This window comes from Globicephala melas, chromosome 8 (assembly GCF_963455315.2).
Source record: "Globicephala melas chromosome 8, mGloMel1.2, whole genome shotgun sequence".
NCBI classification, from domain to species: domain Eukaryota; kingdom Metazoa; phylum Chordata; class Mammalia; order Artiodactyla; family Delphinidae; genus Globicephala; species Globicephala melas.
In genome coordinates this window covers 35,636,412-35,658,982 of record NC_083321.1, presented here as the reverse complement: position 1 = coordinate 35,658,982, position 22,571 = coordinate 35,636,412, and the positions used below count along the sequence as shown (strand labels likewise).

Sequence of the window (22,571 nt, the reverse complement as noted above, 5' to 3'; positions counted from 1 at the left end):
AAACCCCAGAGCAACAGCTAATAATTTTTAAATTAAACCACAAAATATAGCTAATAAGCTAGTAGTGGAGATAAAATAGAATCCTGAAAAGACTATTCAATTCAAGAGAAGATAGGAACATAAACAGGTGGACAAATAGAAAACAAAAGGTATGATGGTAGACTTAAATTCAAACATATTGATAATTATATTAAATATGAATGGTCTATACATCCAGATGATGGAATTTCATTCAGTGCTAAAAAGAAATGAGTTATGAGCCCGTGAAAAGACATGGAGGAATCTTAAACACAACTTACTAAGTGAAAGAAGCCAATCTGAAAAGGCTATACACTGTGTAATATGTGGTAATGACATTCTAGAAAAAGCAAAACTATGGAGATAATAAAAAGATCAGTGGTTGCCAGGGGCAGGGGATACAAATAAGCAGAACACAGAAGGTTTTAGGGCAGTGAAGATACTCTTTATGATATTATAATTAGGATAAATGTCATTTACATGTGTCCAAACTCGTAGAATATGTAACACCAAGAATATGTAACACCAAGAGGGAACCCTAAGGTAAACTACAGAATTTTGGTGATTATGATGTATCATCAATGTGGGCGCATCCTTGGTTAAAAAAAAAAAAAAAGTACCATTCCAATGAGTGATGTTGATAGTGGGGGAGGCTGTGCATGTGTGGGGGCCGGGGGATATGAGAAGTCTCTGTACCTTCCTCTCAGTTTTGTTGTAAACATAAACCTGCTTTAAAAAGTTAAGTCTTTTAAAAAATGTTAATAGTCTAAACATGCCAATTAAAAGGCAGAAATAAACAGAATAATAGCAAGAACTAACTAAATGCTGTTTACGGGAAACACACTTAATATAAAGACAGTAATTCCGGTTGCCAGTGACGTAAGTGCATTCATCCCATCTGTCTCACTGAATGCAGCTTTAAAACCAGAATGCATGGAACAGCTCTTTGAAATCTCTGAAAAGTACATAATAGCAGATAAATTGGAGAAGATTACCAGAATTTGAAGTACCACTGAACTGGTGGTAAATTTGTGATTAGTTTTCCTTCAGTATCCCCTAGCCTGGACTTCAGACAGCCTGAAACTCAGAAGAGGGCCTCAGCACAGACAGGAAGAGCTCCCAAAGGAGCCCTCTGATTCTAGCTTGAGGAGTGGGGAAAGGGTCTCCTAATGCTTAGAGAGAGTGGGGGGAAATCCCCATTTTTCTTTTCTATGTTTCTTCTCTGTTCTCCCATATCACAGCCCGCAAGTAATCCTACAGTGGTAGCAGCAGTAACAGTGGCAGCAGTGGGGACCTGCATACCCATAGGTAAATGAGTGGGTGTGGCTGTGTTCCAATTAAATTTTATTTACAAGATCAGCAGCCAGACTCAAAAGCCTTCCATAAAACAAATCTCCAGGCACAGATTGCTTCATTGCAAATTCCCCCAACGACTTAAAGGGAGAAATAACACCGGTTCTACATAGTCTCTTCCAGAAAATAGAAGAGAGCTAATTTTATGAGGGCAGTATTATCTTGATACCAAAAATTAGACAAAGGTAGTACAAGAGAATTAAACTGCAGACCAGTGTCCCTCATGAATATAGATGTAGAAATCCTCAACAAAATAGTAGCAAATTGAATCCAGCATACATGTAAAAGAAGAAAACACACCATGACCAAGTGCGTTTTATTCCAGGAATGCAAGGCTAATTCAATATTTTAAAATCTTGTAATGCAGTCTGCCATGCTAACAGTCTAAAGAAGAAAAGCCACATGATCGTATCAGTGGATGCAGAAAAAACACTTGACAGAATTCAATATTCACTTATGACAAGTACAGCAAACTAGAAATAAAAGAGAATTTCCTCAACCTGACAAAAGGCATCCATACAGTCTGTAGCTAGCATCATACTGAATAGAGAAGGACTAAATGCTTTCTCCCTAAGTTTGAGATAAGGCAAGGATGTCCAGTCTCACCCCTCCTACACTTCTATATTGGAAGTCTTAGCCAGTGCAATAAGAAATGAAAAAGAATTAAAAGCCATTGGAAAGGAAGAAATAAAGCTGTTGTTATTTATAGATAATGTATACATAGAAAATTCTAAGAAATCTACCCAAAAAAACTACAGAACTAGTAAGTGAATTTAGCAAGGTTGAAATTGACAGGCTGATTCTAAAATTTATACCAAATGCAATAAGAACCATATTGGAATTATTATACTATGTGAATTCTAAACTTACTTAAAAATTACATTAACCCAGGCAGTATAATACTGGCATATAAAAAGTAGATATATAGATTAATATAACAATAGGAAATCCAGAGTCTCAGTTTTGTATAGTCAATTAAATTTTTCCAAAGGGCCAATGTAAATTCAATGGGAAAAGGATAGTCTTTTCAAAAAATGGTGTTAGAATGACTGAATATTCATAAAGGAAAAGAGTGAATCTCAGTTTTTATCTGACACCAAATATATAAAAACCAATTTTAAATGGATGATAGACCTAAATATCAAAGTTGAAACTGTAAAACTTCTAGACGTTAACATAAGAAAGAATCTTGAGACCTGAGGTAGGCAAAAGTTTATGAGAGTGAGATATTACTAACACTCATTGAACTGCACATTTTACATGTTACAGTTTTATTGTATATAAATTACACCTTAATAAAGTTAATTTGTTAAAAACCCACACTGGACCGTCAGGATATCCAGGATAAAATCCAGATTCCTTACCTTGGCCCTTTACAGTCTGACCATTTTTCATCATTTCCAACCCCACCCTGTCACAGCCCCACATAAGCCCATCATATGCTCCAGCTCTACTGCTCATTTTTTAGCTAACTTTCCTGTCTTTTCTTCTTTGCTTTTATCTAAGGTATTCTTCTACCTAGGAAACTGTTTTTACCTCTTTCACTTGATGAATTCCACTTTTCCCTTTATGACCCAGCTTATTTCTGTAAATCTTTCCTCTTTGTCCTTAGAAGGTTAACTGCTCTGTTCTTCGTTCTTCCAGATCAATTCATGCATACATCTGTGTTAGAACATACCAGTGTGTAGGGTAAAGGGTTCTAATAGAAGATGAGTTGTTTGCCTCTCTCACTTCTTTTTTATCTGATGTAGTATTTGGCATATTAGAAATATCCTGCTGAACGAATGAATAAGTACAGTAATATGTGTTTTCATTGAAATTAATTTCCTCTCATCACTGTGGGTGACACACGCCAAGGGCATTTATCTAGCTCCTGTATTTGGTTGCCCCATTTTGTCAGCTCTGATGTTCTCAGAAGTTTCGGCATGGCTAAAGAGAGTTCTCTGTTGTTGAGTTAAAAAGTAGTTTTTGACTCTATGGCATGTAAAATTTTTAGATAAAATTAAATAAAGCCAGAAGTCTAATCAGGACAATTTGCTGTGTATGTACCGCTTATTTTACTGTCCAGAAAGTAATATGACAAGATTTTTTTCACAAATAAAATATTGTATACATAGCTGTACAGTTATTCTTCCGTGTGTGTGTGTGTGTGTGTGTGTGTGTTAATATCTTCAGTAATGATAAATCTTTTTTTGGGAATGGTAAATCTACCGTTGGGGGTAGACTGGATTTTTGGAAAGCAAGAAAAGACAGTGTGAATAGGGAATTTCTCAGACTAAGAATTTTACATTTGGCCAAAAGCACAAGGGAACTATAAAATGATGAGCCTAATTTGTTTTTGCTTCATTTTGGGTTTTTGTTGTTGTTGCTGTTTTCACAGCCTAGTTCTAACAATAGTTCCAAAAGAAGTACTCTACAACATTTGAGAACTTCCTGCATTGTGGGAGTTAAGAGACCAGACTTCCAGGATGAATACTTTTAAAGGATTTAAAGAACATATCTTTAAATTCAGGATTTTTTTTAATTTGTTTTCCTTTAAAAATAATGTACAATTTTATTGTAAAAGCTTATGTGGCAGTATTTATTTTAAAAATTCAGATCTTTTTCTTGTGATTTGGCTTTGAAAAATATTATTAAAATCAGGCTGTTTAGTTCTCTTTCTCTATTATTAGTAAGGTCTTATGTGATGGAGAATCCATTTCTTTTTTTTTTTCTTTCACTTTTTAACTCTAAGCTTTAATAGTGATAGTAATGATTTTTTATTTATCCCCCTTGTGGGGAAATGAAATTTTATTGCTCTGGAAGAAACTTAATTTTAAAAAACGACTAGGACAGAATTAAAATGAAATCAATTTTGTTCTTGATTGAACTGCACCGCTGCTTTGTGGTATACTAATAGCCGTCTGCCGATGATAAAAACAAAGTGATATAGCACAGTTCCATAGAGAGTGTCCTATTCAGCTCTCACCACAGGATACACACTTAACAGCATCAGTCATTTTATATCTATTTGACACTGATTAATTACTCTGATCTATTCTGGTATTATAGCCACTGACTTGGTACTTTAGTCAGGCTTGAACAATTGAAGTGAGTGCAGCAGTGTGAACTATGTATTTATTACTGTGACCCTTCGTGCTATTTAATTAACATAAATAAGTGCTGTTTGCACCCCCGTTTTGAAATTAAGGTTATTACAGAAATAGTTATTTTACTGGTATTTCATTTTAAGACATGAAAATTACAGCATCAGCTTATAAGACAATGTTATAACTTTTTTAAAAAAATAAATTTTTTAATTTATTTTTGGCTGCGTTGGGTCTTCGTTGCTGTGCTCAGGCTTTCTCTAGTTGCGGCGAGCAGGGGCTACTCTTTGTTGGGGTGCACGGACTTCTCATTGTGGTGACTTCTCTTGTTGCAAAGCACGGACTCTAGGCACTTGGGCTTCAGTAGTTGTGGCTTGCGGGCTCTAGAGCGCAGGCTCAGTAGTTGTGGCACACGGGCTTAGTTGCTCCGCAGCATGTGGGATCTTCCCGGACCATGGATCGAACCTGTGTCCCCTGCATTGGCAGGCGGATTCCCAACCACTGCGCCACCAGGGAAGTCCCTTAATGTTACAACTTTTTAATTATTCAGGTATTTTAATTTAACATTGGTGCTTAAAATTTTTTATTTTGTGAAAATTTAACAAAATTATCCACTGCCAGTTCATCTTGAGTTGGGCTGTATTTTAAATTAAGGGGTACAAAGACCACTTAAATATATTCTTTAAAGTTGAAATGCAGAATTAGATAACCTGCTTTATAGGCACCAGGGAACATTTCCATTTTGACCCTACGCTAAGGATTGAATAGGATAGTTACAAACTAGCCAACTTAACATTTTTTTTAACATGTCTAAAGCAACTTAAGGAGCAGCAGCCATTAGGGCACATACACTAAAAAGAAATATTTGCAACAAAACCTCATATACATCAAGAAAATCACTAAAGGTAAATGCTCAGAGGATTTCTTTTTAGATGGTGGTTAAACATTTGAAATATTAATAATACCCATCACTACTGATAATCACTGAATTGCAAATCAAAGCAGATTCTGGTTGTTGTTTATCTAAATAACAAAGATGTTTTTATCATTTTCTTTCATTCTTTTTCTGTTGTTGCTTGGTTTCTAATAATGCTCAATATTGATGAAGATGGCAGGAGTGTAAAACTGGAACACACTTTATTCCTTTTTTTAAAAAGTATTCCACTTTTCATAATCCATCCTAAGGAATCGAGTGAAAATTTACTTTTTTAAAAAATCTTTGCTATTCTAAGCAGTGAAAGTAATGTTGTAATTTGCTTTTCTTTAAAGCATCTTTATAGAATTTTTTCATTTTTGTATAAACAAATCTTCAACCTTTTCCTTTTGGTTTCTGACTTTGGTTCCATACTAAAAAATTTTGTATTACTATATTTACATATTTCTCTTGACTCCTTTCCTCAGTGAGTTAAAATGCTCCGTTTACCATGTACTGAATCTCCATAATGGATCTTTTGGTTTCTCTACTATATTCTATTTATCTATGAATTTATTCCTAAGCCACCACATTTTAAAAACAGCTTTATTTTATATCTACATACAGTAAAAATTCACACATTTTAGGGCTTCCCTGGTGGCGCAGTGGTTAAGAATCCGCCTGCCAATGCAGGGGACACAGGTTCGAGCCCTGGTCCGGGAAGATCCCACATGCCGCGGAGCAACTAAGCCTGTGCGCCACAACTACTGAGCCTGCGCTCTAGAGCCCGTGAGCCACAGCTACTGAAGACCGCGTGCCTAGAGCCCGTGCTCTGCAACAAGAGAAGCCACCTCAATGAGAAGCCCATGCACCACAACGAAGAGTAGCCCCCTCATCACAACTAAAGAAAGCCCATGTGACAACGAAGACCCAACGCAGCGCCCCCCAAAAAAATGTCCTCCTTCTAGAACTTGCAGTCTCTTAGAAAAAAAAAAATTCACACATTTTAATTGTACAGTTTAATGAATTTTGACAAATGTATACCCCACCCTAGTTAAGACATAGAATATTTATATCACTCTACAAAGTTTCCTTGTTGATCCCCTCTGCAGGCAGTCATCCCCACTAGAGTTGGTCATCCCCAGCTTCAATTTCCAGACCAGGAGAACTACTGATCTGCTCTCTATCACTGTGTATTAGTATTACTAATAGTTAAGGCATTAGTATTCTTTTAGAATTTTATATCAAAGTTACTATACAGAATATACTCCAGTTTCTTTGCTTTTAGCATATTTTAAAAATTCATCTGTGTATCAGTAGTTTGTTTCTTTTTATTGCCAAGTAGTATTCCTTTGTACGGACTTACTGTAATTTACATATGCATCCACTTGCTGCTAGACTTTTGGATCGTTTTCAGTTAGGCGCCATTATGGATAAAATAGCTATGGACATACATGTAAAAGTTTTTGTGTGGGCATATGTTTTCATTTCTCCTGGGCAGATACCTAGGAGTGGGATTATTGAGTCTTATGGTAAATATATATTTAACTGTATAGGAAACTGGCATACTTCTTCACAGTGACTGTGCTTATTCAACATTCCTACCACTGTTGACGGTTCATTTGCTCCACATCTTTGTCAACACTTATATAAAAGGGCAGTCATTTTAAGTCATTCTATTACATGTATATGTAGTGACAGCTGTGTTTTTAATTTGCATTTGCCTTATGACTAATGATGTTGAGCATCTTCTCATATGTTTATTGATCATTTGTACATCTTTTTTTGGTGAGGTTTCTTTTAAAATATTTTGCTCAATTTTTGATTGGGTTGTCATCTTATTGAGTCATAAGGATCTTTATATATATGCATACAAGTTCTTTGTCAGATGTATGTGGTGCTAATATTTTTATTCCAATTCCTAGTTTGTCTTTTCATTTTCTTAAGGTCTTTTGAAGTCTGTGCTTTTGTGTCCTAATTAAGAAATCTTTGCTATCTTAACATCAAAGTTTTTCCTTTATGGTTCCTCTAAAAATTTTTATAATTTTGTCAGTACATCTAGGCCTATAATCTATTTCACGTTGATTTTAAAAATAATAGTTCATCTTTTCCCAAATGTGTATTAGGTTGTCTCATCATCATTTCTTGAAAAGACTATGCTTTTCTCATTTAATTATCCTGGCTCTTTTGTCAAAAATTAATTGACCATATATGCGTAAGTCCATTTCTGAGCTTTATTTGTTCCATTAATCTGTGTCTCTTCTTATGCCAGTAAGACACCTTCTTTGTAAGGTGATATAAGTCCTACTTTATTCTTTTTCAAAATTGTTTTCACTATTCTAGATCCCTTAAATTCCATATAAATTTAAAAATCAACTTATTAATTTCTGGCAAAAAAAAAAATCCTACTAGGATTTTGATAGGAATTGTGTTGAATCCATAGATTGCTCTGGGGAGAACTGACTTCTTAACAGTACTCTCATCCACAAGCAAAATGTATCTCCCCATTTACTTAGATCATCCTTAGCAGTGTTTCATAGTTTGATGTAACTAAATGTTACATATATGTTGTTATATTTATCTCAAGTATTGCATGCTTTTTCAATGCTATTGTAAATGCTATTGTGGTTTTTTTATTACAATTTGTAATTCTTCATTGCTCACATGTAAAAATGCAATTAATTTTTTGTATTGATCTTATATCCTGAGATTGCTAATCCTTTCAGTTCTAGTAGCTTTATTTTTTTTGAATATTGCTTAAGGATTTTCTATTTGTTAAGACCATATAGTCTGCAAATAAAGACTGTTTTACTTTTTTTCCCCCAGTCTGTATATTTTTTTCTTCCCCCACATCTTAATGCTGTGACTAGGACATCCAACAGAATACTAATTAGAGGTGGTCAGAATGAGCATCCTTACCTCAGTCCCAGTCTTAGGAAGAAAGCATTCAGTTTTTCACCATTAATAATGATGTTATCTATAGTTTCTCATAGATTTTCTTTATTGGGTTGAAGAAGATTCCTTCTATTCCTAGCTTGTTGAAAGTTGTTAGAAATTAATTTTGTCACAATTTTACTCAAAAAAAGAAATTAATTTTGTCAGATGCTTTTTCTACATTTGCGTGAGACAATCATGATTTTTCTCTTTTGTTCACAGGATATTTTTTTATTTCTTATGCAGCAGGTTCTTATTAGTTATCTATTTTATACATATTAGTGTATGTTCAAAGGATTTTTGAATCTTTTTTCATAAGTGATATTTACCTGTAGTTTTCTTCTAATAAATTTATCTTCTTTTACACTAATATGTATAAAATGGATAACTAATAAGAACCTGCTATATAAAAAAATAAATTAAATTCTAAAATTCAAAACAAAAAAAGTTATTTTAGTATCAGGATAATGCTGCCCTCAAAAGATGAGTTATGGAGTATTCCCTCCTTTATTTTTTGTACATTTGGTATTACTTTTCCTTAAATATTTGATAGAATTCCCCAACGAAGACCTTTGGGTCTGTCTTCTTTGTTTTCTAATATAAACATTTCAAGTTATCAGTTTTTCCTCTAGGCACTGTTTTAGCTATCGGCCACCTGTTTTTACATGTTGTGTTTCATAATCATTCAAATCGAAATGCTGTCTAATTTTCTTTTAGATTTTTATTTTGATTTATGGAATATTTAGAAGTCTGTTTAATTTCTAAATATTTTGGGCTTTTTCAAGTATCTTTCTGTTACTGATTTTTTATTTCATTCAGTTTTCGTCAGAGAACATATTCTGTATGATGTCTATATGTTTAAATGTATTAAGATTTGTTTTATGAACCAGTATATGATCCATCTTGGTTCTATAGATGTCAGCCAGGTCAGGTTGGTTAATAATGTTCAGGTCTTCCATATTCTTTCTGATTTTCTGTCTAGTTGTTATTATTATCAACAAAGGAGAGGCGAACTTTGCAGTGATGGTTGTGGATATGTCTGTTTCTTCTTATGGTTCTGTCAGGTTTGCGTCATGCATTTTGAAGCTCTGTAATTATATGCACACAGAAGTTTATGATGTCTCATTTATGAATTGAACAACTTATCAATTCGAAATGTCTTTATCTCTGGTTATTTTTTTTTCCTTTAGTCAACTTTGTGTGAAAGTAATATAGCCATTCCAGCCTCTTTTTTTTTGTGATACGCGGGCCTCTCACTGTTGTGGCCTCTCCCGTTGCGGAGCACAGGCTCCGGACGCGCAGGCTCAGTGGCCATGGCTCACGGGCCCAGCTGCTCCGCGGCATGTGGATCTTCCCAGACCGGGTTACGAACCCGTGTCCCCTGCATCGGCAGGCGGACTCTCAACCACTGCGCCACCAGGGAAGCCCTCCAGCCTCTTTTTGATTAATGTTTATGTAGACTATCCCTCTCCTTACTATTACTTTTAACCTGTGACTTTATATTTTATTATTTCATTTTATCTCCTCCCTTGACTAATTAGCTATACACTTGGGTTTGTTTCTATAATGGTTGCTCTAGAGTTTCAAACATGCACCTGAAGCTTATCACAGACTAACATCAAATGATGTCATACCACTACATTTGTAGTTTTGACTCTTAAAACAATACTCTTCTGTTTACCCTCTCTGATCCTTTGTGCTATTTTTTTTTTTTTTTTTTTTTTTTTTTTTTTTGCGGTACTCCGCCCTCCCACTGCCGTGGCCCCTCCCGTTGCAGAGCACAGGCTCCGGACGCGCAGGCCCAGCGGCCACAGCTCACAGGCCCAGCTGCTCCGCGGCATGCGGGATCTTCCCGGACCGGGACACGAACCCGCGTCCCCTGCATCGGCAGGCGGACTCCCAACCACTGCGCCACCAGGGAAGCCCCTTTGTGCTATTTTTATAAAAACATTTCACTTCCCCAAATGTTTTAAATCCCACAATACAGTGTTACTATTTTTGCTTTAAACAATTATCTATTAAATAAATTTTAAAAAGGAAAAAACGTATTTACCACATACTTACTATTTTCTAGCACTGTATTCCTTTGTGTAGATCCAGGTTTCTTTTTGGTGTCATTTTCCTGCTGTCTGAAGAACTTCCTTTAACATTTCTTGTAGTGCAGGCCTCCTGGAAAAGAATTTCTTGCTTTTGTTTCTTTGAAAAAAGAATTTTTTTCTTATTTTTCATTTATTAAGGATTTTTGCTGGATATAGAATTTTTAACAGGTTTTCTTTCATCACTTCAAAGATGTGTCCAGCTGATGAAAATTTTGAGATCACTCTTTTCTATCTTCCCTTATATGTAATATGTCTTTTTTTCTCTGAATATTTTACAGATTATTCTTTTCATCACTGGTTTTCAGGAAGTTAAGATGTGCCTTGATGTGTTTTTGTTATTGTTGTAACTTTTTTTTTCCTGTTTATAGGCCTCAATTTGCAGCGCTTTAAAAATCTATCCATTTTAAAATGGATGTCAAACACTGGAAGCATTATTTTGCTGAATGTTTGGATTTTGGTTCCTTTCTTTTAAAAAGTATGTGAAGTTTGCTTTGGCAGGCAATTAAGTTATTTAAAGATTACCTTGATCTTTACAAAAAATGTTTTAAAGCTTTGTTAGAGAGCAGTGGTGTGGCCTTTACTCTTTGGGTGGTGTAATGCTAAAGCGTAATCTGGTGTCTCTAGTGAATCATCATAAGTGTTCAGCAGGTTCCTTCTATTCTGGCTGCTTGGAACTCAGACCTCCCAGCCTGTGTGAGCTCTGGGAATTGTTCGGCTAATTGCTCCCTAGGAGTTGTTCTTTGCTCAAAATCATGAAATTTTACCATATACAAACAGAGATCAGTATTTAGTTAAAGTCTCAAGAGAACTCAATGAAGATATATGGAACTCTTTCCCTGAAAATAACATTTGAAATTAGTTGTATCTCTTTTTTCCCCCGTAATAGTAGTACATATGTATTCTTAATTTCTATTTTATGTCATATTGCATTGTGTAGAACATTCAAGAATAATGTTAAATAATGTAGTGATAGTGGTATTTTTGCTGTGTTCTCACTTTAATCTAAATGCTGCTGTGTTTGCTTTTTGTCATATTTGCTCTCAGATTTTGATAAATATTCTTTCAATAAAGAAAGTTACACTTCTTATGTAGATAAGAGACTTTTTCTATGACTAGAGGAAGTTTATTAGTAAAGGCCCATTTATCATTATATGGTAATTTGAGCATGTGTATGTCCTAAAATCCTGCAGTTTCCATCCTAGAGAACCTATTGTCTTATGGACACAACAGACATATATAACAGTAATCATAGCAGCATTATTTGTAATAAAAAAAACTAGAAATAATTTAATGGAAGAACAAATAAATAGCAGTCTATTAATACAGGATACATCTCTGTGAAGTGGAACTATTTTGAATAGGTAATGGTAACAAGAAATTAGAATCATGGTTACCACTGGAGGTTGGAGAAGTGATGTGATTGGAGGGACATAATACGGGGTTTCAGTGGTTTGTGTAAGATTCCAGCCTGATGTTGGGTCTGTGGAGATCATTCCATTATTTTTATCTCAAGTATACATTATCTGTCTTTTCATACATAGGAACTACTGTAGAGAAGCAACTAAATTAAGTAATTTACACTAAGACACATTGCTTATAAATAGGAAGGAATTAACAAGCCACTAATTTGTAAAATTCAACACTTGTTAACTTGTGTTGATAATTCAGTAACAGTAATTTAAACCTAATAACCAAGTTGGTAATTACTCTTTTCTTTCATATACTTATAAAACCAATAGCAGTTTATCATAGAGCAGCTACTCATTTCCAATTTTAGTATCAGTAAATGATAAGTTCAGGATATGACTGTTGGTATAAAATAACAATTTTTAAATGTTGGTAAAAAATAGAAACAAGAAAATATTGCCTATATATTCAAAAATGGAAAATCTCTTAGATTTGTTGAAGATACTTATGACTTCTTCCCTAGGTTAATGTCTTAATGGTCAAGAAAACATGTCTTATAGCTTATTAAAGTTATAGAATAAAAATTATTATATAAAATTTAATATTAGTAAAATTTTTATAAAGTGGCTAAATGTTTTTACAAATAATGTCATAGAATAGTAAAATTTTGACTGTCTCATGTCCATTAAAGTGTATTAAAACTATAATAATCAATTTTCAGGTAGAGATAGGGAGGTACTAGACTGTAGTTGAAGAACATGGGCTCTGGAATCAAAACTGCCCTGCTTAACATCCTGGTTCTTCCCTAACTGGTGGTATGACCTTGGGCAAATTGCTTAGCCTTCCTGAACCTTGTTTCTCATCTGTAAAGTGAGGGAAACGTACTTAACCTCACAGAGATACTTTGTAATCATTAAGTGAGATAAATCACATAAAGGCTTTAGAATAGGGCTAGCACAAAATAAATGTTAAATAAATATTAGCAATTATTGTCTAATAATTAACCTGAACTTTCTACAAAGTTTGTAGGACTACCTCACAGGTAATCTTTGTCAGGCTATTGATGAGCTTGGCGTGTGATGTAGTTTTTTTTTCATTTTCTTAGTAATATAGAGGAATAGGTCAGATACAGAAGCCAAAGAAAGCCAGATGTACGTATTAACATAACACCCACACGTAAAATCACTGTTATATTAGGTTACATAGACTGCATCTTGGGCCACATTATTTTTTTCCATTACTCTAATTCCTTAATTTTGTATTAAACTATATAAGCCTTGCCTTTTTTACAGGCTGTGTAGAATGTATCAGTAATGGAATCTTTATACTCTGAAGTATAACTATGAGGTGGTTCTGCTGTGTTTTACTGTGTTATTTCAATATCATATTGAAAAGCATTCAGATTCTTTAGCCCTTAATGTGGGGGATTTGATTTGCAGCGTTTTTTAAAATAAGATATTGATTCAGTATTTTGATAGTTTTATATAGATTCCACAATCATTTTATATGGAGCCTCACTGTATCCATCCAGATTTTCAAAGCTATACCTGATAGTATTTGCTGTGATTTTACTCTTATTAAAGCAAGGAGTGGTGATCAGTTACAACTTAACAATCTTGTTTTTATTTTTAAATGGCTGTTGGTAAATAAATGAAAAAACTTAAATGAGAAGTATCTATAATCAGAAAAGCACATAGATATAATTCCATTTTGGAGTGAAACAAAATTTGGAGCATACAGGATAAGTTTTTAGGGAATCATTCTTTGCCTTGTATTTTTTGTGTTCATTCTTTTACCTGTGTAAGCTCTGTTTTACGTTTACGGTGTGAGTACCTTAAAGGCCAACAGCCTTGTCATGTGCCTCTATAAAATACACATGTAAATTTTCGCAGCTGTAATTTTCATTTCCCCAAAATGCCATTCACCAAGGGCTCTCTATATGTGTTTTCTCTTCCTTAAAAGCTGCTCCATGTACACTCGTTAAGGTAACCTTGACTTTAGTCCTCAGATAATTCATCCATCAATTCTTGTGAAGCTTTGCCTTTTACTGCCTTCCGACCATCCCCAATCCTCACCTCCAGCACACTTTAGACACATACCTGTTGTATAATTAATAATGTAGCTATTTCTCTTCACCCTTGACCATGAACTCTTTGAGGGCAGGGGCCATGTCTTTTTTTTTATGCCCAGGACACACCATAAGGGCTCATATTGAGGAGTCCAATAACACAGCCCCCAACCCTGCAGTGACCACTGTAGTTTTGCTTACTCTTTCACAAGCATTTGACACTTGTGCTGCGTAAGTTAGATCTGTTTTGTTCAAAAATTAAACGTAAAATTGCCCTAAAAAATTTTAAGTTAAAAAAAAATAGTGAAACATTTCACACCAAAAAAGAGCAATACTAGGTCTACTCTTACTTTTCTGCTACACTGTATTCCTTGAATTCTGAAACACACTTTTTGCCTTTCTTCTATAGGTGAAGCCTTGAAAGGAAAGATCACAGTGCACAAGAATAAGAAAGATCCACGGTCTCTCATTGTGACCCTCACATTGGATAATTCAACTCAAACTTATGGTCTCCAGTGAAAAGGCCACAAAAGCACTACTTTGCAGTTTTTGTTGTAGGGGAGGGGTGGGGAGGGAGGGGAGGGAGGGTTTTATGTGAGCGCATGGATGATGGGTCCTTTCCTGAGCCTCCTCAGTAGGAGAGAAGAAGCATGGCAGGAATCTGAGGATGCAGCTAAGGAGGGCACTGCCTGATCCTGGTGATCCACCGCCATAATCACATTCTTGGAAGTCTGGTCAGTGAGATTTAACCAAATGTAACCCCTACATTGAGTTTGCCTGTATTGAAAGTCATTTAAATTGGCCTAAATTTGGAACAGAGATAGTCTTTTGTTGTTTTAAATAAGTTTCTTACTATAAATTTTAAATACTGGTAATTGATTAGTTATTTGGATGCTGTTTTATTAAACTAGTAACTGTGTACAAGGTATTACATATTTTATTGCAGATTTGCTTTCTGAGGAGTAGTTTTAATTGTATTTGCTAGAATATCAGGCTATAATACATTAAAAGAGCAAGCATAAGGGACTAAAATATGGAAACGAGACCACACAAATTGTATTTGAAGACAGCTTAGTTGATTGCCACATAATTCTGTTCTCATTTTTTAGCTTCTTCTCTCTTTGCAAATATTCTTGAGTCATATAGTTTTCTAGTATTGCCCAGGAAATCTAGTTTCAATGCATTTACCCTAGGTTTCATAAAAGTTTTTAAAGATTGGGATAAATATGTACTTATTTACTAATAGTTTTTTCAAACTAGATTTATGTGCAAAGTTAAACATGTAACTGTTAATATACTTATATCACTATACAATTGTGTCATTTACAATTATTGACTCAGTTTGAAGCGCAGAACAGAAAACATTCAATTAAATGTATACAACAACCATTAGCATTATAAAGTGACATTTCAATATATTAAAGCCTTTTATAAAATCAGAAGCATTTAAAACAAGTCTTAACAAAGGAATCATTTTTAAGATAACGGAAATTTTAAGGAGAAGTGGGTCACATGCTTCTTTTCAGTTCACCAGCTGGTTCTTTTTCAAAACAAGACACACACAAGGCAGCATAGTTAAGTGTTGAGAAGCATGAGCTCTGGAGCCAGTTCAGGCCTTGGCTGCAGCTCTTACTTCCTGTGTAATCTTAGGTTCCTTAACCTCTCTCCCCCTCCATGAATGTTGCCAATTCATAAACTGATACATTTCAACTGTTGATACTTAGATCAGTGCCTGGCACATAGAAAACAGTCAGTACATGCTAGGTGATATTAATTATCATCATCATACAGACAGGGACCCCTTCCAAAGAATATATGACATCGACATTAGATCAGTTTGTGAATTGTCAGCCTCATCAAATACTACACTAGTATGTGTGTGGGAAGATTACAACAGAAATTAATATTTAATATAGGAAAAACTGTATCAAAAAGAAATTGTCTTTTGGTCTTTATTAGAAAATTGGACTCATAGCAATGGGAAGAATAACCCCTTCAAATTATGATATTTCAGATCTTAGTCTAAGTCTTCCTTCATAAGCATGATTTCTCTTGTCACTGGGCCAAACTAGTTAGCTTGTTTTCACCATGATTTGAATTCAGACCATTGCTGGAAATGTGTAGTGCTGATAATACAGCACAAAGTACTTTAAGTTTTTGTCTGGAATGGCTTCACGCACAAACTTGAGCAGGGTGGGACGATAAAGCAAAAATAAGCCCGTAAGATTTACCATTAAATTTTTAAAGTAACCAAAATTTACTTTTTTCTTTTTTATAAGTGCATAACAGATACTTTCTACTATTTAAAAGAGTACTTCTCAAAAATGATTTCTTATTAAAACTCTTGTTTGATTTTTAGAGGATTTTCACCCAGTGGCTCTACTGATTTTCTTCTATTGGTTATAAGTAGTCCAACCACAGTTAGTGGATCTCTGTTCTTTTCAGTTAGCCTTTCCAGGCTGGAACATTCTAATTTGTGTAACTAAACATCTTATGAGATGTGAGAGTCCAAATATTAACTCTTTGATTAGAATTTCAGCCATTAAACTGTTGTGGAAAGTAAGTACTTTATAGCCCTTACAGTGATAAATGCAATTTTCTTTCATGCTGTGGCAGATGGGCATTTATGGTTAGCAGTTTGCTCTGTCCCAAGGATCTTATTCCCATTAAGAAAATACATTTTTCTCCTATTTTCCTTTGTGAAAACTAACATAATTTTGTAATGTGTGGGGTTCGCACGATTAGTCATCTCTGAAAGAGCATTTTGAAAGGAATGTTCCAAGAAAACATCTGAGAATGTACAGTGGTTGCACAGTGAAGGTGGTTAATACGTAGCCTCAACTGCTAGGAACACACTTTAGAATGAATCAGAGAGCTGTCAGATAACTTTGAAATAATTTCTGTTTGGGGAGGAGGGTAAGGCTCCACAGAATTATTTGCTTTCTTATCACTTAGTCTAGATTAACAGTCTGGTTCACCTGTGTCTCGCAGCATTCTACCTGTCACTTCTTTTCTTTTTTTTTTTTAAAGATTTGTTTATTATTTATTTATTTTACTTATTTTTTGGCTGCATCGGGTCTTAGTTGTGGCACGCGGGATCTTAGTTGAGGCGTGCCGGATCCTTCGTTGCGGCACGTGGGCTCTTGGTTGCAGTGTGCGGGCTTCTCTGTAGTTGTGACAAGCGGGTTTTCTCTTCTCTAGTTGTGGCACACAGGCTCCAGGGTGTGTGAGCTCTGTAGTTGTGGTGCGCGGGGTCCAGAGTGCATGGGCTCTGTAGTTGGCAGCACACAGGCTGTCTAGTTGAGGCGCGCAAGCTCGGTAGTTGTGGCGTGCGGGCTTAGTTGCCCTGCGGCATGTGGGATCTTAGTTCTCTGACCAGGGATGGAACCCACCTCCCCTGCATTGTAAGGCTGATTCTTTACCACTGGACCACCAAGGAAGTCCCTACCTCTATCACTCCTTAAAAAGGAATATTTAGAATGTATTGTGTGACATTGCTGATTTGAGATCAGTCTAGACTAATCTCACCAATCAGGCTATCAAGTGGAGGAAGCAGGGTAACAGTACAGCTAAGATCATTCAACAGGAAAAATTAAAACAGGATGAGACGCCACTTGGCTTCCACTGGCCATTTGGTAAGCTTCTAGGCCATAACATACGCAAAACGTCCAGGTGTTCAGATTTTCCTGTGTAGTGGAATATCTCAAAAATATATATCAAGTATGCAGTACTGTCATAGAGTTTCAATCCATTATGAAAGGCAGGGTAAGTAATATAGCTGAAGTCAAGCATTGTCTACCTCAGGGTCGGTAAACTACAGCTTCGGTCTCAATATTAAGTATCATTCTCACTACCTATCTTTTATGCTCACTCTCTTTAGTATAGTATCCTAATTCCAGTAATCCTGCAACTGCACCAAGACCAAAATCCACTGATACAGATCACATTTTCACTGTCCCTCACCTCTTCATGTGTACATTTCCCACTTTGCCCACCTTAAAATCCATAATCCATCATTATAAGCACTGTTCTGCATGTCTCCCCTGTGTCATCAGGTTTTCCCTTTACTGCTCTGTGATCAACATACAAATAGGCTATTATTTATCCTACGTTAAAAACAATTTCAACTCCACTTCTCCCTCCTGCTGTTGTGTCACTATTCTAGCTTCCCCTTTACATTGAGACCACTCAGAAAGACTTGTTGATGTTCACTGTTTTGTCTCTTCCCATTATTTTTAAGTATACAGTATAATGAGTTTTGACAAATGTATGCATATAATCAGCATTCTATTAATACTTAGAACATTTCCTTCACAGCAGAAAGTTTTCGTGTGCCACTTTGCAGTCAATACTTAGCCCTACTCTCCTCCCTGGGCAAACACTAATCAGACTTCTATCAATATAAATTTGTTTTGCCTGGTTTAGAACTTCATATAAATGGAATCATGTAGTACGTACTCTTTCATTTCCAGCTTCTTTCAGTACAGTGTTTTTTGAGATTCATCCATGTTGATATGTGTCAGTAGTCTATTTTTTTATTACTGGATACTATTCCACTGTATAAATGGGATTCTGCTCATTTGTTTATCCATTCACCTGTTGTCGAACACTTAGACTGTTTCCAGGTTGAAGCTGTTACGAATAAAGCTGCTGTGAACATTTTTATAAAAATCTTTCTTGAGCCCACTCTCACCAGAACTTCTGCCTCCACAACTCCATTGCGACTACTCCAAGGTCACCAGTGAACTACATGTTGCTGATTCCAGTGACCAGTTCTCAGCCCTCGTTTTACTTGCCTTACTAGCAGTACTCAATGCCGATGATCCCTCTCCTGGAAACGCTGGGCTTGGCTTTCCCTCCTTCCTCCTTGGCCACTCTTCAGTTTCTTTTGTTGGCTTTCTCTTCACCTTCGACATGTTGGCACCTTGGTCCTGGGATCTCTTTTCTGTCCATCTTCCCTCCCTTGGTGATTTCATCAAGTCTTGTTTTTTTGTTTTTGTTTTTGTTTTTGTTTGCGGTATGCGGGCCTCTCACTGTTGTGGCCTCTCCCGTTGCGGAGCACAGGCTCTGGACGCGCAGGCTCAGCGGCCATGGCTCACAGGCCCAGCTTCTCTGCGGCATGTGGGATCTGCCTGGACTGGGGCACGAACCCGTGTCCCCTGCATCGGCAGGCGGACTCTCAACCACTGCGCCACCAGGGGAGCCCCTCATCAAGTCTTACGGTTTTAAATACCAATATCTAAATGTGTATCTCCAGCCATCTTTCTTCCACTGCCGTCTGTATCCAGCTGCTCAGATGATGTCTCTAGGTGTCTCATGGGCATCTCAAAATTAACATTCAAAACTGAATTTCTGATCTTCCCCAAACCCTGCTGTCTTCCTCCATCTCAGTAATGGAACTTCATCTTTCAGCAGTAGCTCAGGCCAGAAAACTTGACCCCTTTCTTTCACTCCACATCCAAGCGGGGCAGCAAATCTTATAGAATCTTCCTTCAAAATACAGCCAGAACCAAAATAGATCTCACTACTTCCACTCCTGCCACGCTGGTCCAAACTGCTATCATCTTTCATCTCGATCACTGGTTCTCAAAATGTGGTCAACACACCCCTAGTGACTCCAAAAAAACCTCTTACAGGAAGTCCAGGAGATCAAAACCGTTTTTGCAATAGTACTAAGACAGTGTTTGCCTTTTTCACTGTATTAATATTTACACTAATGGTGCGAAAGCAATTGTGGGTAAAATTGCTGGGCCCCTAGCACAAATCAAAGTACCAAACTATACTAGTAGTCACTGTATTCTTCACTACCACATGCTCTCATTAAAATGTCCTCATGAAGCTGTAAAAAATATTAATTTCATTAAATCTTGACCCTTGAGTACATGTCTTTTTAAATTCTATATGATACTAATAAAGCACTTTTATTGCATACTACAGTAACAATATTTGTCTGCAGGAAAAGCAGTTGTGTGATTGAGTTGTGGCTGAACCAGTCACCTTTTTCATAGAACATCATTTTTACTTGAAAGAATGACTAACAAACTATGACAGACATTGTCCTGCAAAAGAAAAAAGTGAACTTACCACTTCAAATAAGACAACTGATAGAATTTGTTGCTAGTTTCAAGTTTTTAAGCTAAAATTAGAATTTTGGAAAACATTTATCTACCACCGTGAGCTTGAAGGCTTCCCAGTTCTTCCAGACTGAGATAAATGGTATAGGGAGGAAAACCTCTTTTTTCCTCTACCATTTTAAGTTCTCAACTGAGACTTCTGTAACAAAAGACAGATTAACAAGAGGAAAGCATATGAATGTATTTAATACAAGTTTTTATGAGACACACAAGCCTTCATAAGGAAGTAAATGAAGACCTTAAGAAACAATTAAACCTGAGTGTTTTTATGTTAGGTTTGATGAAGAGTGGGAAGCCTTGGGAAGATGTAGTAGGACAAAGGTGAGCTGAATTTAGTAAACAGGGAAACAGCAAGGCCCGATTGTTGGATTCTTCCGGGCAGCCCTGTGCCTTCGGAGATAAGGATGTGCCTTTCTTCTGGGTACAGGGAGGGCACCTATCACATGATGGTTTTATGACCTGCTTCAGGGGAAGGTCAGGAGGTCCTTCCTGAAGGTGGAAGAAATAAGAACAAATCAATGTTTATTCTCATAGCCTCTGTTGAGCACTGTGGGTTCACCTGTTTGCTGAGAAGCAACAGGTCATAAGCAGACTAACAAAATAGAAAAGAAAAGAAAGAAAGAATCTTCCTTCACCTGCCATTTCTCAGATTTTTTCAGCTTGAAATATTCACTATGCCAAGGTGCCATATCTGGAGGCAGCGTGTTCTGAACCTGGACAGTGGTATAATGACTGATTTTTGACACTGTGTAATGAAATGTGTCAACATTTGGAAGATCTGCATAATTCAGTGAACTAATATTCCCCACTCACCAAATTGCATCATGCTAATAATATCCATTCAAGGGGCAAGATAAACTACTTGTCATGTTTGGGTTTAGTATTGAAGATTATCTATGTGAGGCCATATTTTCTTCATATACCTCAACCAAAACAACATTTCATAGCAGGCTGAATGCAGAAGCCACTATGATAATCCAGCTATGTTATTCTAAACCAGATAATAGAGATTTGTAAACATGCTAAACAACACCACTCTTGTCACTAAATATTGTTTTGAAAAATATAGTTATTTTCATTAAAAAGTGTTATTTCTGTGTGTGGGTTTATTATTCAGTGAATTAATCCAGGACTATAAATGTTTCTCAGTTTTAATTTCCAATATAATAGCTAGCAGTAGATGTAATCCACATAAACAAAAGCTCTCTGGGGTCCTTAATAATTTTTAAGAATGTAAGACCCTCCTGTTTTTTTCTGATTTTGACCCACCGCACCCTGCCCCTATCTGTTCTCAATACATCAGCTGAAGTAATTCTCTCAGGACGTAAATCAGATTGTTATTCCTTTACTCGAAACACTCCCAAGAAGCTTCTCATCTCCCTCAGAATAAAAGCATAAGTCCTTACATTCACCTGCAAAGCCCTACACAGCCTCACATCCCATCACTTACTTCTCTGAAGCATTCCCTACTGCTCCCCCATGGACCCACCTCCAGCCACCCTGGCCTTGCCCTCCTTCCTCACCCTCGTTCTCACGCTGGAAGGCACACTTCTGGCTGAGGCTCTTCCTTCTGCCTAAAAAGCTCTGCTCCCCAGTTGGTCCCTTGACTTATTCCCTTGTCTCCTTCAGGTCTGGCCTCAAAAGTCAGTTTCTCAACGAGACTTCTCTGGCCAGCCAATTTAAAGTTGTACAACCCACACTCATGCTCCCAATCCCCTCCCCCTCTTTTATTTTTCTCTTGGCTCTCATTGCCATCTAATATACTATTTTACCAATTTATCTTCTTTATTTTCTTTCTCCCTCCACTAGAATGTAAGCTCCAGGAGGACAGGGATTTTTGTCCGTTTTATTAACTGCTGTATTGTGCCCTGGCACATAGTAGGACCTCAGTAATTATCTGTTGGATTAAAAAATGAATGCAGGGAATTCCCTGGTGGTCCAATGGTTAAGACTTGGCGCTTTCACTGCTGAGGCCCAGGTTCAATTCCTGGTCAGGGAACAAAGATCCCGCGAGCCACACGGCCAAGAAAAAAAAGAAGAATGCAGCATTTACTGGCCAGTCATCTAAGACTGGTGGTTTGCTACAATTAACCAATGATACAATGCTGGTTTATCCTAATTATTATCTATGAATTATTTTTGCCTTTCTGAGTTAGGAAACTTCTTGCATATCAGTTGTACATATTTAAATGTTTCTGTTTTTTCACCCACCCTGATGTTTTAAAATTTCAGAGCCTAAGACTATCATATGGTTTGGAGCCCACAGAAGAACCCTGGGTTTGCATAGGGATGAGTCATTTAGTTGACATATACACATTTACATAGTTTTTAATTGACTTGCATGTTCATCCTTTGCAAAAAGTACATAATTTTGTATATTTCAGAATTGTCAAAGACTAATTCTGCTGTTTGGTAAGTGTGTGGAAACTGCAGAGATATAGTTTAAACTTCTTTTAAAAGATCAAATTATTTCTAAAACAATGCTGTTTTCCTTATTTATGAATTAGTAGATACGGAAACAAGGACAAAATTATGAGTCACTCTCAAAATCTCTTCAAT

The 22,571-nt window shown here is 36.3% G+C and overlaps 1 protein-coding gene across 2 annotated transcripts in view; it reads left to right on the top strand.

The window, feature by feature from the left end:
- PRMT3 (protein arginine methyltransferase 3) overlaps window positions 1–21,103 on the top strand; it is a 142,241-nt gene extending 121,138 nt beyond the window's left edge. For both annotated transcript variants that reach the window (XM_030864874.2, XM_030864880.2), the window contains one exon: window positions 14,288–21,103. In XM_030864874.2, the coding sequence (XP_030720734.1) occupies window positions 14,288–14,397 (110 nt within the window). In that variant the 3' untranslated portion in view covers window positions 14,398–21,103. The remainder of the gene's footprint in view (window positions 1–14,287) is intronic.
- Window positions 21,104–22,571: the final 1,468 nt, after the last annotated feature.